Source organism: Copadichromis virginalis, linkage group LG6, assembly GCF_057382275.1.
Source record: "Copadichromis virginalis isolate Kocher_CV1m ecotype Utaka linkage group LG6, C_Virginalis_male_GT1.1, whole genome shotgun sequence".
Lineage (NCBI taxonomy): Eukaryota > Metazoa > Chordata > Actinopteri > Cichliformes > Cichlidae > Copadichromis > Copadichromis virginalis.
Window position 1 is genome coordinate 11,394,844 of NC_140623.1, and position 16,697 is coordinate 11,411,540.

General features: G+C 44.6%; 1 protein-coding gene and 1 long non-coding RNA gene across 2 annotated transcripts; both read right to left on the bottom strand.

Moving 5' to 3' along the window:
• Positions 1-1,046: 1,046 nt before the first annotated feature.
• LOC146707297 (uncharacterized) lies at positions 1,047-2,700 on the bottom strand. Its single transcript, XR_014920813.1, has 2 exons — positions 2,481-2,700; positions 1,047-1,664 (listed from the first exon to the last, which is right to left on the bottom strand). It is a non-coding gene; the product is annotated as an uncharacterized LOC146707297 (long non-coding RNA).
• A 6,986-nt stretch (positions 2,701-9,686) lies between these two features.
• On the bottom strand, positions 9,687-13,974 carry LOC146707298 (histone-lysine N-methyltransferase set-1-like). The gene is made up of 7 exons (XM_085458625.1): positions 13,882-13,974; positions 13,074-13,218; positions 12,671-12,830; positions 12,341-12,533; positions 11,209-11,265; positions 10,584-10,640; positions 9,687-9,906 (listed from the first exon to the last, which is right to left on the bottom strand). The coding sequence occupies exons 2-7, from the start codon at positions 13,192-13,194 to the stop codon at positions 9,790-9,792; spliced, it is 705 nt and encodes a 234-aa protein (XP_085314751.1). The 5' UTR covers positions 13,195-13,218; positions 13,882-13,974; the 3' UTR covers positions 9,687-9,789.
• Positions 13,975-16,697: the final 2,723 nt, after the last annotated feature.

Genomic DNA, 16,697 nt, shown 5'->3' on the forward strand with positions numbered 1-16,697 from the left:
CGTACCTAAAGAGACAAAAATGTACCCCCAATAGTCCAAAATATTTGGTTATTTAACCATTTATTTTCGATAATAGAATCACATCAAAGCACTTAAACAACCACAGGAATACATCCTTGATTACATTCGTATATTGCTATAGGACATGTCAAGAAAAATACATTCATTTAAAAAAAAAAAAAAAGTAAACAATCACATAAAGACATTAAACACCTGAACACAATGTTTTGACGGATCACAGAGATGGCATGTATTTAAAAAACTGTCCACACAAATGTTTTGCTCTACTTCAACAAGCACGCACATACATACATACGCGCGCGCGCACACACACACACACACACACACACACACACACACACGCTTAAGTCCCGTTTGGGGTCGCATATCTTAACTCCCACCCTTTGGGGACACCACTTTCTGTATGGTTTAGAAGCAAGCTGGCAACTCAGTTTTACTCCTCCAAGACCACAGAAATAAAAAATCACTTGAGATTTTCATTTTAAGCAACATTTGTCCAGACAGTATTTTTACCTTCCCATTGGGGACTGGGAATGTTTAATGTCCTCTTTGGGGTCTTCAGCGATACACAGATAAACAAACTATTTTATGCCACTTTTGGGGACCTTACTTCCATTTGGGGTCTTCAGCGACACACACATACACAAACTATTTTATGCCACTTTTGGGGACGTTACTCCCCTTGGGGTCTTCAGCAATACACACATACACAAATTATGTTATGCCACTTTTGGGGTCGTTACTTCCATTTGCGGTCTTCAGCAATACACACATAACTTCAGTTTTGGGGATATTACTTCATCAAAGTAAGTACAAGGTAATGTTATGATTTAACCATCTAGAAATGTTTTAGGATGCTGCTGCTGCTCAGTGTCACAATGTTAAAAGCCATCTTTTTCTACCCAACCTAACAATATTCATTGCAATTAGGTCTGCTAACTTGACAGAATCCAATGGATTTGCCAGAACTTCAAAGTCAGGTCATTACTTATTATGAAAGAAATCACAACTTATTGTGCCACAGAAACATTTAAATATTCTGCTTCTTTTATTTCTACCGTGTTGTTTTTAGCACTTTACATGCACTTCATGTATACACAGGAACTTGCAGCAACAAAGAAACAACAAAATATCTGCACAATTCATTAAGTGCTTCTACCTGCAAATGTAAAAAACTTTGATTCCAAATACATCTCATACAGTGCGAAGTGGACACAATGAAAACCATGTTAAGAAAAAAATGTCAACTTGAAAAGATTTGTTTTTTCCTCTCAGAATGACAAAAGGTTTTAGGAAACAAACTTACACCTGCTTACTGAACCTGAAATTTTTGGAGTGCAACGTCTTCAAAACATCTTCAGAACCATTTTACCAGAGAAACAGGAAATTTTAACTCACTGAAATCACAAACAGCCCTCAGTCCTTTGCACAAGCTTTTCTTTTTAAGGCAGTAATGCGATTTCTAACATAATTTTTTACCCCAGTCCAGTTTCTGTCTTTCAGTGCATAGGGTTCTGCATTGATGCATTGAGTGCAGTCCAGCTTCTGAGGCAACTTGCATGTGTTGATGAAACGCATCATGTGTTTTTCAACTGCACGTACCTTATGATCTTCCCACTTACATTTGGCGTTACTTCGGTTGCCTTTGAAGAAAAGAAAACAGACATCAATACACTGCTTAAAACTTTTTCAATATCAAATGTTTTCCTCCTCTACTCAATGAATAATGTCATGTATTTAATATATATATTCTTAGTGCTTATTTGCTGATTATATTCTTTTACGTATAAGAGATGGCCAGCGTTGCCTTCCTCAAAAAGGGTATGTTACACACTGCTAATTTTCAAAAAGGGCAGAAGCTGCACTGACAAGCTACATAATCAGATGATAGGAAACTGCATGCTTTTGCAAAGAATATGAGCTGCAGGCAGAAAGTGAAACTAAGTAGTGTTTGATCGAAACTTAAAGTGTGCGTGACGTCTAGAGTAAGTATATAAATAACCAGACTGCCTGCTGCTGCTTCAGACTTGAGCTGATGTCTGTGTGCTCAGTCTCCATTTTCCGGAAAATGTAAAATTAAAGATCATTTTTTGAGTTAGACCACTTTGAGCCGTGTCTTTCTTCGCTGTTAAAAGAATACAAAGAAATGAATTTAATAATTGGTGCCATGACCTGGATTCTTTTGCGGCTGAGAGGTCTAATTTGGACCTTAAGGTACGATCTGATATGAGGTGGACAACAGACAGGTCTAAAAAGATTTAAAGGTAGGCACAAGCCTGTTCAAAGTAAAAGCAAAATTGTGCATATTGGATGAATTCTAAATTATTTGTTCGCAGAGTTGATGATCGTGACCGTCATTTATTTATCACCTTTTCACTTCATTAATTCACTGAACCATATTTATTTTTCTGTGCCAATGTATAAAGTTTATGTTTATGCCAAAACAAATTGGTCAGTACCCTTTTTCAAGGGAGGACTGAAAGAAGTCCTTGGAGATGAAGACGTCCCTGGAGATGAAGAAGTCCATGGCCCTCTGTCTCCATCCTGATCCGTTGTCTCATTCTCTGGTGTTTTTATTGCCTCCAGAGCCGATTGAAGAGGCTCACTCTCATCGCTTGAGTTATCTGAATTTTCCAGATCAACTTTTTCTAAAGGTTTCCAGAGCATTTAATAATTAAAAAAAAAAAATCAATTATTATATTTTAGAGCATCTGTGGAATACACCAGGCACAGACACACGCACACACAGGTATGTACTGCCAACTTCCACATTTATTGAAGCTTTGAGTGTTGAGTTTTGACAGCTGACTCAGTCGTACAGTCTGACAGCTCACGAGCCCAGCTGATCTCTCCTCTGGCCGCCCCTCCCCGTCTCACTATAAAAACAGCGGAGGGAGACCATCATCAGTACATAAACACCATCAGCTGTTCTTACCGGCCTCGCAGCGCCGCCCTGTTGAGCCTTCTGCTGCACTCCTCCCCTGCAGCTGCGCCCGGGGCCACGCCTCCGCCACACACCCCCACCGCCCGTTCGAGGCCGGGGAGCCGTCCGGCCGAGCCAACTCCCCCCCGCGAGCGAGAGAGGAAATCGGCCACCGCCATCTGCGCCCCCGGCCTATGGATCACCTTGAACTTAAAGGGCTGCAACGCCAGATACCACCGGGTGATCCGGGCGTTGGCATCCTTCATGCGGTGGAGCCACTGCAGCGGGGCGTGGTCCGAACAGAGGGTGAATGAGCGTCCCAGGAGGTAATAGCGCAGGGAGCCGACCGCCCACCGGATGGCCAGGCACTCCTTCTCCACGGTGCTGTACCGGCGCTCGCGCTCCGCTAGCTTCCGGCTGATGTACAGGACAGGGCGGTCAGCCCCCCTCACCTGCTGGGACAAAACGGCTCCCAGCCCTCTGTCCGAGGCGTCAGTCTGCAGAACAAAAGGGAGGGAAAAGTTAGGAGTGTGAAGCAGCGGCTCCCCACAGAGAGCCTTTTTCACCTGCACAAACGCCGCCTGGCACGGCCCCGTCCACTGGACCAGATCCGGGGCACCCTTTCGAGTGAGATCGGTCAGGGGGCTGGTTAGCTGCGCAAACCCCGGCACAAAGCGACGATAGTAACCCGCCAACCCCAAGAACCGTCTCACCTCCTTTTTCGTCCTGGGGCGCGGGCAGGATGCGATAGCCGCCGTCTTCTCCACCTGTGGACGCACCTGCCCGCCCCCCAGGTGGTACCCCAGATACTGCACCTCCCTCCGTCCAACCGCGCACTTCTTCGGATTGGCCGTGAGCCCCGCCCCCCTCAGGGACTCCAGGACCGCGGCCACCCGCAGCACATGCTCCGCCCAGGTGTCGCTGTGGATGATCACGTCATCCAGGTAGGCGGCAGCATACGCTGCGTGCGGACGCAGTACCCGGTCCATGAGACGCTGGAAAGTGGCCGGGGCCCCGAACAGGCCGAACGGAAGTGTCACGAACTGGTACAAACCGTACGGAGTGGAGAAGGCCGTTTTCTCCCTGGCCTCGGCAGACAAGGGAATCTGCCAATAGCCCTTGGTTAAGTCCAGTGTCGTGAAAAAGCGGGCCGTGCCTAACCGGTCCAGGAGCTCGTCGACCCGAGGCATGGGGTAGGCATCAAAGCGTGACACTTCGTTCACCCTGCGATAGTCGACACAGAACCGTATAGACCCATCCTTCTTCGCCACCAGAACGATGGGGCTACACCAGGCGCTGTGCGACTCTTCTATTACTCCCATCCTCAGCATTTCCGCCAATTCCCTCTGCACGATTTTTCGCTTGTGCTCCGGGAGCCTGTAGGGCCGTGAACGCACCGTCACGCCAGGCTGCGTCACGAAATGGTGCTCGATGAGGGACGTCCGGCCGGGCAGGGGGGAGAACACGTCCGCAAAACGCTGTTGCAACGCGACAACATCCGCTCTCTGGGCCTGTGTGAGATGGTCATCACAAGGGAGGGAGGCGGGAATGATAGAATTTGGCACCTCAGGCCCCAACTCATCTCTCTCCTTCACCAAGCTCACCAGAGAAGCGGTTTCAACCTCTCGCCACAGTTTGAGGAGATTGAGGTGATAAATCTGCATGGCTCCTCCCCTGTCCGACCGAGCGACCTCATAGTCCACGTCCCCGACTCGCCGTGTGACCACAAAGGGTCCTTGCCACTTGGCGAGCAACTTCGAGCTGGAAGTAGGGAGTAACACAAGCACTTTATCTCCCGGTGAAAATTGCCTGAGCCTAGCCCCTCTGTCATACAGGCGTTGCTGACGCTGCTGAGCCTGGAGCAAATTCTCCCGTGACAACCTCCCCAAAGTGTGGAGTTTTGCTCTCAGGTCCAACACGTACTGAATCTCATTTTTGGCGGGGCTCGGACCGTCCTCCCAGCTTTCTTTAATCAGGTCGAGCACCCCACGTGGCCTCCTGCCGAACAGCAGTTCAAAGGGAGAAAATCCGGTGGAGGCCTGGGGCACCTCCCGCACTGCGAATAACAGAGGGTCTAGCCAGTGATCCCAATTGCGTTCATCCTCATTAATGAACTTCCGAATCATGGACTTTAAAGTCTTATTCAGCCGCTCCACCAGCCCGTCAGTCTGAGGGTGGTAGACGCTGGTCCGAATAGATTTAATGCCCAGTAATTCGTACAGTTCCCGCAGTGTACGAGACATAAACGACGTGCCCTGGTCAGTCAGTATCTCTTTCGGGATTCCGACTCGGGAGATGACCTGAAACAGTGCCTGCGCCACACTCTTTGCAGAGATAGTGCGCAGCGGAACTGCTTCCGGGTACCGCGTTGCGTAATCCACCAGGACTAACACAAAGCGGTAGCCGCGTGCACTCCGGTGAAACGGCCCGATGAGGTCCATGCCGATGCGCTCAAACGGGACCTCAATGAGGGGGAGAGGGCGCAGCGGCGCCTTCGGTATGGCCGGCTGGTTAACAAGTTGGCAGTCCGGGCAGGACGCGCACCAGCGGCGCACATCCGCTCGGATGCCCGGCCAATAAAATCGGGCCGTTATTCGCTCCAGAGTTTTCTCGTAGCCCATATGCCCTGCCATGGGGTTATAGTGGGCCGCCTGGAAAAGCGTTTCCCGGCGGCCCTGCGGCACCAACAACTGGGTGTGTGTTTCCTCGGTCTGAGTGTCACGACTCACTCGATATAACCGGTCGTTTAATAAGACGAAACGCGGGTAGGTCTGCGCGGCCTCAGGGCGCACCACGTGACCATCAATAGCCATCACTTGGTCAAAGGCTGAGCGTAGGGTGCCGTCACGAGACTGCTCCAGTGGGAAATCACCCATGGGGGACACTTCCGGGGCCGGCGGGACGTCCCGTGAGGGACCCGCCGGCTCCTCCCCCCCGGAGTCGGTGTCGGACGACCCCGCGTCACCGCTGAATGCCGCGCACACGCTACACCCCGCTTCCGGTCGTGATCGCACCCCCGCGTACTGCCCCAGTAGCTGATGAAACCCCGGCCAATTGGTACCCAGAATCAGGGGGTGCGACAGGCGCGGGCTAACCGCCGCCGTTACTCTATGCATTTTGCCCTTATACTTTAATAACAGCGGCACTATGGGATACCTGTGAACGTCACCATGCACACACCTCACCTCCACCCATTCTGCCTCCAGCAATGCCCCGGGGCGAACCAAGCTTTGGTGTACGAGGGTCTGCGTGCAGCCTGTGTCCACCAACGCCTGGCGTATACCCCCTCGAGTCCTTACTGGAATACTGTATGTCCCTCCTGGACCGGGGGAGGGTGCTGGGGCGCCAGCAACGCGGAACACCTGCCCCACTTCCATAAGCGGACAATCCCTCCTCAGGTGCCCCGGCTGCCCGCACTTCCAACACTCCGGCCCCGGCGTCTGTGCTGCTCTCCGTGGCTCGGGGGCGGCTCCACTTGGCTCGGCTCCCCTGGACGGCACCAACGCCGCGAAAGGGTTAGTGGGGCTCAGCGCCGGCAGCCGCTCGGCCTGCCCTGGTGCCGACACACGGCGCCTCGGGGCCGGCACTGGGGCCTGTTTGTTCGGCCTCCGTCCGGCGTCCCCGGGTTCCCCTGCTCCAGCGGCAAGGTGGTCCTCCGCCAGCGTCACTGCTACCTCCAAGCTTGCGGGCCGGTGGCACCGGACCCATCTCGCCGTCTCCGCTGGCAACCCCTCCGTGAACTGCTCCAGCACCACCTTGTCCACCAGCTTCGTCTCGCCCTCCGATGCCCCCGGTTGCAGCCAGCGCACCGCCGCGTCGCGCAGCTGCCGGGCCCAGGCGAATGGTCGGTCCGTTGTAGCCAGCCGACAGGCCCGGAACCGCCGGTGATGGTCTTCGGCGGTGAGCCCCAGCCTGTCCACCACCGCCCGGCTCACGTCCGGGAAGCTGCTCCTCGACGCCGGAGGCAGACTCAGGGCCGCTGTTTGTGCCTCCCCAGACAGCAGGGGGAGCAGCCGCGGAGCCCACTCCTCCCGCGGCCATTGGCAAGCCTCCGCCGTGGCACGGAAGGTCTCCAAAAAAATTTGTGGGTCGTCCCCGTCCCCCATCCGGGGCACCGCCACCGACAGTGGCGAGGGCTTCGGCGTGGCAGCGGCCCCGACCAGCCGTTCCAGAATTTGCGTCTGTCGGTCCGTCTGCTCCTGCAGCGCGGCCAGGTGGGCACGCTGGTCGGCCGCCTGATCCCGGCTCATCGTCGCCATCTCCGCTAGCATCTGCGCCAAGAATTGCAGAGGCTGGGCGGGTGGCGCGGCCTGTGGGTCGGACATTCCCCCACCGGCACTTTCCTGGGTTTCGGCACCACTTGTGGAATACACCAGGCACAGACACACGCACACACAGGTATGTACTGCCAACTTCCACATTTATTGAAGCTTTGAGTGTTGAGTTTTGACAGCTGACTCAGTCGTACAGTCTGACAGCTCACGAGCCCAGCTGATCTCTCCTCTGGCCGCCCCTCCCCGTCTCACTATAAAAACAGCGGAGGGAGACCATCATCAGTACATAAACACCATCAGCTGTTCTTACCGGCCTCGCAGCGCCGCCCTGTTGAGCCTTCTGCTGCACTCCTCCCCTGCAGCTGCGCCCGGGGCCACGCCTCCGCCACAGCATCCTAATAAAATTTACACTCTTACCTTCGGGGTCAATTTCAATATCATCAAGTGTTTGGCCTTTATAATGTGAAACAGTTCCGTTCTCCAGTGCCAAAAGTAATTTGCTCATCTTAGCAAGCTGAAGTGTTCCTTGAGGCAAGCGGTAATACTGCCTGTGCACACGTATGTCATGACCCAGAAAGTCTGCTAGTTGATCTGCTTCATTTTCTTGAAGATTAAGCACCTGCGACATTGTTGCGATATGTTTTCGGAGCCTTGTTGATGTTAAGATTTCAGGGTGTTTTGCTCCACTCTCCTTTGCCAACATTTGGATACAGTCTCTTCCTCGATAGGCAGATAAAGCTCCTGGTCTAGCAAACATGTAAATGTTCTCTTTGGGGACGCCACAAGATTCACGAGTTTCCACAAGGAGCTCCATTGCAGAGACCATTGATGGTTTTCGGAGAATAGGAACTCCTCTCCCTCGTTTTCCACGGATTTCTACTCTGGTGAAGAAATCACACATTTTTTTCTCAAGTGAGGTCAGACAAGCAGCCATGTCCATATTGATTTCTGACGTTTTTCTGTCTTTAAAGGTGGACACCTCCATTCTTGATACCTCTCCTTCTCTTCTTCTGTTAAAAATGATCACTTGAGCTAGTGTCACTTTGGCAAGCATTGCATAGCTGTATGGAGTTGGAGTCAACCTCAGCATTCTTTCAGCACCGCTTTTAACAGTCTCCATATGGCGATCCAAGCATTTGACATCAGCTGTTAAAGGTAAAATCTGTGGTGCATTCCACTTAGACTCCTTCATGGTTGTTGTTGCACCTCTGGTGATCAGTCCCTTCCATCTAAAATTTTTGATAGCCTTAAATTCTCTGGCAAATTGCACAAGGCTTGAGTCTCCGTCTTCTGAGGACAAATTGTCAGTCTCTACAAGCTCACAGATAATTCCCAGATTGTTGCCAATTTTTAGAGCTAAGGTAGGTTTCTGGAACGTATTTCTTTCAGGATTGTACCCAGCCACCTCTTTCACTGCAGATATCAAATGGTTGAAGTTTGCAGGATAAATCAGTTCCTCTGCCTTTTGAATGGGGGTATTCTTCTGAGCTATAAGCAGCAGTCGCCCAAGTTCCCTAAGCCTTTGCCTTATGTAGTCATGTCTGTTCTTTCTTGAACCATTTAGATCATAAAGGTGCTGTCCAAACTGAAGAAGAAGTTGGTCATTTTGGATTAATTGAGTTACCTCGTCATATTTCATGCAGGAAATCACAGTTTTCAAGCCCTCTCCAATGTCACGAACAACAGCAGTTTTCAGTGCACATTTGGATCGAACCCGCTGCTTCCCACTCTGGGAGTCTTCTTCACTTTCTTTCTTTGCTGGGCATATTCTCATGTGCTTCCACAGTGTTTTCTTAGAATAGAGTCCCTGGCAGTGATAACAATGAATGTAATTAATGCCCTCTGTGGATTTCTTTGGTCTATAGCAGGCCTGTAGCTCACCAGCCCCCCTCTTCACAACACTGGCATTATGGGCAAAATTTCCGCGTCTTCTAAGGATGTTCAACCTATTGCGCCTCTCTCTTGAATTTTTGGGATATTGAAATGCACGAGCAACCTCTTCCTTATTTTTATGTACAGTCTCCAGGTGTCGTGCAATTTTTGATGTAGGCTGGAGACAAAACAAACAATAGTTTCTCTTATCATATACACGGCGACTTCCAGACTTTGAAGGTGGTAACACTTTGATCGAGTCCAAAATCTGTTGAGTTCTGCTTTTCTTCGGTGTACTTTCATTGCTATTTGTTGCACTGTGGGACGAGAGCTTTCTCTTTCTTGGAGTTTTTGAGATCCTCTTCTTAAAAGTTGTGGCACCATTGCCTTTATTTAAAATTTCTGAATAATTATCTAGTTTTTGTGGAGATAAATCGGGGTATTGCAGAGAAGGCAGAGACTTCTGTGCAGTTGGATAAAGAGGTTCATCTTCATCTAGCTGAGAGGAACTTCCTTCAGTGTCTGGAACATAATTAGCATCACTATAGTCTGTGTGATCGGATTCATCAGAAGATGTTTCTGTATATGTTGAGACCTTGGGGAAAAAATAACATCTCTTTAAGATTTAAGACATGATAGAAGTATTTTTTGTGACAGATTAAAAGTTAGAGCTATTTAAAGATAAATAAAACATGTACATTAAACATTTTCCACCTGTTTTTGTCTTGAGGACCTCTTTTTTGAGTATTCAACGAAGCAATTATCAGATGCTGGTTGAAGTAATGATGTTGTGGCAAATATAGGAGGAACTGCAGCCTTAAAGGATGGACAAAAAACAAAAACTGAGTTTCTAAAAGTATCATATTATTACAACATATTTTTGATATCTATAAAACCAAATAAGGAAATATTAAACTGTAAAAGTAATACTAGTTATAGCATAAAATTCAACACTGGAATCACTGGTTTGAGGATATACATTTGAAAAAAAATAGTATGTCATTTAGAAAACAAGGTTGCATAGGGTATTTTTTAAGAGGGATATGAAAATTAATATTAAAACAAACCTAAACTGCACAGCAGTGTACTTGTGAAATTCATTATATAGCAGACATATTTAACAATAATGAACAATCTTTGTGTTTTCAATTACACAGTACTTGTATGGACAGAACTTTGTTGAATTAGTTGGGTAATAAATGTATTGCGTGTATAAGAAAAAGCATCATGCGAACAAATGACAGCCTAACAGTAACTGTTATGCTTATTGTAGCTATTAGCTAAAACCACTAATTTAGCTTAGTTTGTCCTGGGCTCAGCTTTGACAAATATCATCAACTGTTATTATTATTAGGCCTCACACTTATAACTTTTGGGGATGTTTCTAACACAAATACACTCTGCTTTAACCTAAGTGAGGACAGTAAATGGCAAACTGAACTAAGGCCAATCATAAGATGCTCATAAGATACTGATGAGAACATAACACTTACCTGAATGCAGTGTTCAAGATCACCGGTTTGGTTGCTGATCTCTAGAGTAGACTTATCCTAAAAAAAGAGACATGACTTCACTTACAACTACAAAAACATCACCAACTACAGTCATCATTAGGCCTCACACTTATAACTTTTGGGGACGTTTCTAACACAAATACACTCTGCTTTAACCTAAGCCTCCCCTAAATTGACCGTGTGCTTTGTGTTGTGCGTGCCCGCGTCTGTGCATTTCATGGCGTCTGTGTAGAAATGACTAGTAAGACAAGGCTGCAAACTATTCTCACAGAACTCAAATGTGAACTTGAATCCAATAAGAAGGAGAAGGATTTTGGGCAAAATACATTTATATATAAAAAAAAAAATCGATTCTGGATTTTAATGAATCAATATCATGTTATTCAAACCTGAATCGATTTTAATCAATGAATCGATTATTAAAACCCACCCATACTAACAACTACAAAAACATCACCAACTACAGTCATCATTAGGCCTCACACTTATAACTTTTGGGGACGTTTCTAACACAAATACACTCTGCTTTAACCTAAGTGAGGACAGTAAATGGCAAACTGAACTAAGGCTACTCATAAGATACTGATGAGAACATAACACTTACCTGAATGCAGTGTTGAAGATCACCGGTTTGGTTGCTGATCTCTAGAGTAGACTTATCCTAAAAACAGAGACATGACTTCACTTACAACTACAAAAACATCACCAACTACAGTCATCATTAGGCCTCACATTTATAACTTTTGGGGACGTTTCTAACACAAATACACTCTGCTTTAACCTAAGCCTCCCCTAAATTGACCGTGTGCTTTGTGTTGTGCGTGCCCGCAACTGTGCATTTCATGGCGTCTGTGTAGAAATGACTAGTAAGACAAGGCTGCAAACTATTCTCACAGAACTCAAAGGTGAACTTGAATCCAATAAGAAGGAGAAGGATTTTGGGCAAAATACATTTATATAAAAAAAAAAAAAAAAAAATCGATTCTGGATTTTAATGAATCGATATCACGTTATCCAAGCCAGAATCGATTTTAATCAATGAATCGATTATTAAAACCCACCCATACTAACAACAACAAAAACATCACCAACTACAGTCATCGTTAGGCCTCACATTTATAACTTTTGGGGACGTTTCTAACACAAATACACTCTGCTTTAACCTAAGTGAGGACAGTAAATGGCAAACTGAACTAAGGCTACTCATAAGATACTCATTAGATACTGATGAGAACATATTATGTGCAGGACACTCCTGAAAAGCTGTGTGTGTTGAGACAACAACCAGAAATAAAAAGACCGACAAGGTGGCTAGAGCCCTACTCCCCACCCCTCAACATTTTTATTTCTGGTTGTCGTCTCAATAAACAAACACAGAAGCAGCTCTTCAGTGGGGTCCTGTACAAAATGACAACAAGAAGTCAGTAAGGACCCAGTACAGGCTTTAATGCAAGGACAGCGTGATGAGCCAATGCATCGGCCCCACAGACCACACCCCACCATACCAGTATATTCACTGATATTAAATACTATTATCTTATCGAAATACAAAACATACTTTGTATTTCAACTCAAAAATAAAAACACCATGTTCTGAAGAGGTTTAAGAAAAACTTGAAGAGGTTTAAAATCTAAGCTGTTTTAACAGTAGTTTATGTGATATCTTTGGGCCAAAATCAAATATAGTTAGACTTATTTGACATCATGTGCAGCAATAGTGCAATGCAATAGTTTACCATCTTGCACCAAGGCCAGTCGGCTTTCCCGTAGTCATAAGTTATTTCTTCTCCTGGGTCAATGTCACGCAAGGCAAACAGGCAAAGATGTGGCCTTCCTTCAACTTCAACTGTTTTCATCTTACAGCTAGGCCTTCGGTGGTCATCATTCACAAGCCTTCCTAATGACTTGTCTTCAACAGAAGCATCAATGCTTGAAGAAAAAAAAGTATCAACAGTGGAGTAAATCAACATACTGTGTGGCATGTTACATAAATAATAGATATTTGTAGTAGTGTATTAAGTATAGCATAGATCCAAAATACACTGTAACATGAAATATTGTCTTACCACCAAGAGGTTCCTTTCCATTTGAAATCAAATAAGAACACTTCCACCGTATCATTGAACTTGTTTTTTTCAAGATAAGGATCTGCTTTGCAAAGTTCTCCACGGTATTCAAGAACAAATTCCCCCTGTTTGAAAAACTGTGAGGCAATTACACCACGACCTTTAAAAGAAGAAAATATTGCTCTAGTTTAAAAAAAAAATGTTTCCACCAATTGTAAGACATTTTAAAACTTATGAATAAAGTTACTCTTCTTTACACAGCCTATTAAAAAACTATAACATAAACACTTGATAAATGCAAGGTTATCAGTACTGAATGTCTAATTTGCATACAGGAGCGAAGTGTTACTATTTATGCGTTTATGCGTGCTGTAATTATCAAAATACACAAATGACACTATACCTTTGCATGGGCTGATGAATTGCTCTGTTAGACCAGTCTTGTCAGTTTTCAGTTTAATATAGTGTTCTGCATCGTGTTGAGGATTAACTCTTTTTCTTCTTCTACCTGATGTTTCCATCATAATATCAAATGCAAGATTTCTTTTCTGTAAAAAGAGATTTAAAGACTTAATTATTCCCTGTGTTCACCAACTCCAAATTAAAATACAGTATGCCTTTTCTTAAACGCTTATGATAAAATATAAATATTTGATAAATTATTAAAAATATTTGTTAATTACTAAAGCACACTATCAACTCTCATGATTACATTAAAGATTACACTGAAATTTAACATTTGTACTTTTTCTTGGCTTTTTTCTGTTTTATTCGATTGACTCAGTAAAGAATGTCAGGAAAGCGGGGCAGAAAGAGAGGGGGGAAGACACTGGGCAAAGGACTCGAACTCAGGCTGGTGTCAAGAAAAAAAAAAAAAAAACTCAGGCTGGTGTCGAGGCCACCTCGAAAACAGCTAACAAATAAATGTCACCACGGGAATGCTGTTCACAAGACAGCAAAAATCAGCAATCTAGAGAAAATTGTCTTGTTATCATTCCCCCGTACATTTTAGTACTCTGATTTCAATGTTTGCTCATTTGGGCTTTATCAAGGGTACACCTAGCTAACCAATATCAACATTCATCTTGAAATAACTTTCTTACATTCAGACAGAAAATACTGACATTTCTTTTTGTCGTGTAATTTCCTTTTCAGCAGAAACCTAAAGGCATGGCAATAACAAACTAAATGTCTTAAGCTACTTTTCATACCTTTAAAGCTGCTCCATGCGCTGCTGCTCTCAGACGGTCACCTCCATGACTGCGATCCAAAGCTATTGTGACCCTCCCCCACCCGCCTCTTCTTTCGCGCCTCTCCCTTTCGCGCGCCTCCCGCCTACCGGCAGGCCCTGCCCCGCCCACATATCTAAAAAAAAAATCTGAGAAACCAACGTTTTTTGCAAAGCCTAATGGCAAGATTATGATTATGCACTTAAAGATGTTCAATCAGTCGGTTCAGTATTATTGTAATTATTAATTTAATTAATTATTATTTTAATCACTGTTTATCTTATGAAAACTTAAAAAAAACAATATATTAATCTGCAAAAATTAAATCAATTTCTAAATGAAATTTCTCAGTTTCCTTGCTTTAAAGTATAGAGGAACTAATGTTTGGGGTTTTGTACACAGTGAATAAAATTGTCAAATGAGAAAAATACGAGATGCCTTACTATTCCACTGTTAATTTAAGTATCACTTTTACCTTTTAAATGTTCTAGTATTATAATTTTTGTTTTGTTTTGCTGGATTTTATTTCACACTATTTTCTATGTTTAAAAACAGTCTAAAATATGTAAAGACTGAAATTAGGTAATAAACACTTTATCATAGTCTCTCCAACAAGCTCTAGATCTTCCCCAGAGAGATCCCAGTCAGTGGAATATGCCCAGGGAGGCACCCAGTAGGCATCCTGGTCATTTTGATGTGGTGGAGCAGTGTCTCTCTTTCAAGCACCCCTCAGATGACAGAGCTCTGCACAGTACCATAGACCTAGAGGAGCTAACTCTAATCACAGCTGCTTCACACTCAGCTGCAAACCACTCTAGTACACACTGAAGGTCATGGCCTTAAGAAGCCTGAAGTACCATGTCATTTGCCAAAGATGAGACCCCAAGGTTCACAAACCAGACACCATTTAATCCATGAAAACCACCAACAGAATCAGTGACAAAGGTCAGCCCAGGCAGAGTTTAACCTTCTCTGGGAACAACTTCAGCTTTGTGTCAAGAATGCAAACACAGCTCTCGCTTTGGGAATACAAAACAAATCAGGTTACCAGAGGGCTCATAATTGGTTTATTTCTCTCAATCCAATTGAAAGTTTTCTATCCTCTGTGATTGGAATTATTGTCTTGCCTGAAAATCCACACTTGTCTTTTCTTCAGATTCTTTTGAACAACTGTCCAGGTAGACTTGTCCATTCATTTTTCCTACAATTAAATAAAGTCTACCACTACCTTATGGTGTAAGACAGCCCCCTCCATAGTGTCTTAATGTACAAACTTTTCTTTTTGCATAGTGTTTTTGAGGGTGATGTGGAGAACAAATCACTCCAAAAAATGCTGTGTACAATGATATCAAAAGAGTTCACCTTTGAACATGTGCATACAGGTCAATGCAGTAGAATGGGTTACTTTTTTTTATGGGAAAAACTGCTATTTGCATGTCTTGATGCATGCTCGATCATCCACATAAGTAAATCCCAAAAGGTTGATTAAGTTCTTCTGGACGTAGCATTTTCAATGGGAGAAACATTTTATCACTCATATCCTCCCTGGTGAATTTGATGTGTTAATCCACTGAGTTAATGTGATCCATTACTTGTGGTACATCCTGAGATTTGATTTTCAGCTAGGTGTCATCCACATACCTGAACCAATGACTTGGTGGTGTTCCAGGATAGGATAACAAAGATCTCTTTTCCACTTCTTCCATGTACAAGTTATGAACTACCTATTCTTCAGTGACTGGAACCCAAGTGAAGTAAGAGGTGTAACATTGTACAAGACCATTGTTTCATCTGCCTCCATAATGGCATCTCTCACTTTCTCGACAAGTTGTTCTGGATGTGGTGTTCAGAGCTGCCTACCAACGGGTTGAGCATCGAAGCCAGAAACTTTGAGATGGCCATGTTGATCATACAGAAAATTGGTCTTAAATGTACGCCCTGTTCATATAAACAGTAAGCCATAGAATCAAGAATTACTTACCTGGATGTTTGAGCATGCATCAAGACAGTAATCAACGTATTAACATTATCTGTGCAAAGATGAATACTTCTGAAGTAAAACAGTGAAAAATTACAGCACTTTAAAGGAATAGAAAGCCAGGTATTTGGCACATTTTGTTACCTTTTATGAGTTGAAATTTCTTAGGTATTGAACAGAAATGATTTAACTTTATTTACATACCTAAAAAGGTTTCCCTCTAAATTCAGAGGGGCTGTAACTTCGGCTTCTATTGTCCGATTTGTGTTGATTGACATCTCTTTTTAATTGTTTGAGCTAATAAAATCACAGTAATATGGCCATGTTCACGTCAGTCCCACCAATCAGAAGTTGCAAGGCCAAAGAAAAATGCGTGACCTCGCCCTGGTCCAATCAAATGTCTGTAACTGGGCAGAAAATTATATATTTTTTAAAAATAGTAAACATCTCCAAGGCATTGTGGGAGAAGGAAACATTCTGTAGTCCCATATAGATGTTTAAACATTGGAAACAACAAGCAAAGTCCGATTATAACGTTACTGATTATTGATCGTAAAAATATTGTGGTCTGATTTTGCGGCTGGTTCATTGATTTTTGGTCAGAGTGTGACGAAGCTTGCAGTTCTGGAATCTGTAAGAGCTTTCTTTTCAAAACCATGTATTGTTTTATTGGTTAGCTGAGGCTGATGAGGCTCCACTGTGTTTGTTTACTGACATTTCATGAAATGGTGTAACTGCTTTTGTGTTTGTGTTTGGTGGTTGTAGAAATGGTAGAAATGGATAATATGAGCGTTTAGCTGAGATTCACAGGTCTCTATGG

Excerpts from the sequence above, each read along its gene's own strand:
- LOC146707298 (XM_085458625.1), bottom strand. The coding sequence starts at position 13,194 with ATGATGGAAACATCAGGTAGAAGAAGAAAAAGAGTTAATCCTCAACAC. Across the intron at positions 12,831-13,073 it reads ATTCATCAGCCCATGCAAAG|GTCGTGGTGTAATTGCCTCA; the intron begins GTATAGTGTCAT and ends CTTCTTTTAAAG. Across the intron at positions 10,641-11,208 it reads ATCTTCAACACTGCATTCAG|GATAAGTCTACTCTAGAGAT; the intron begins GTAAGTGTTATG and ends CTCTTTTTTTAG.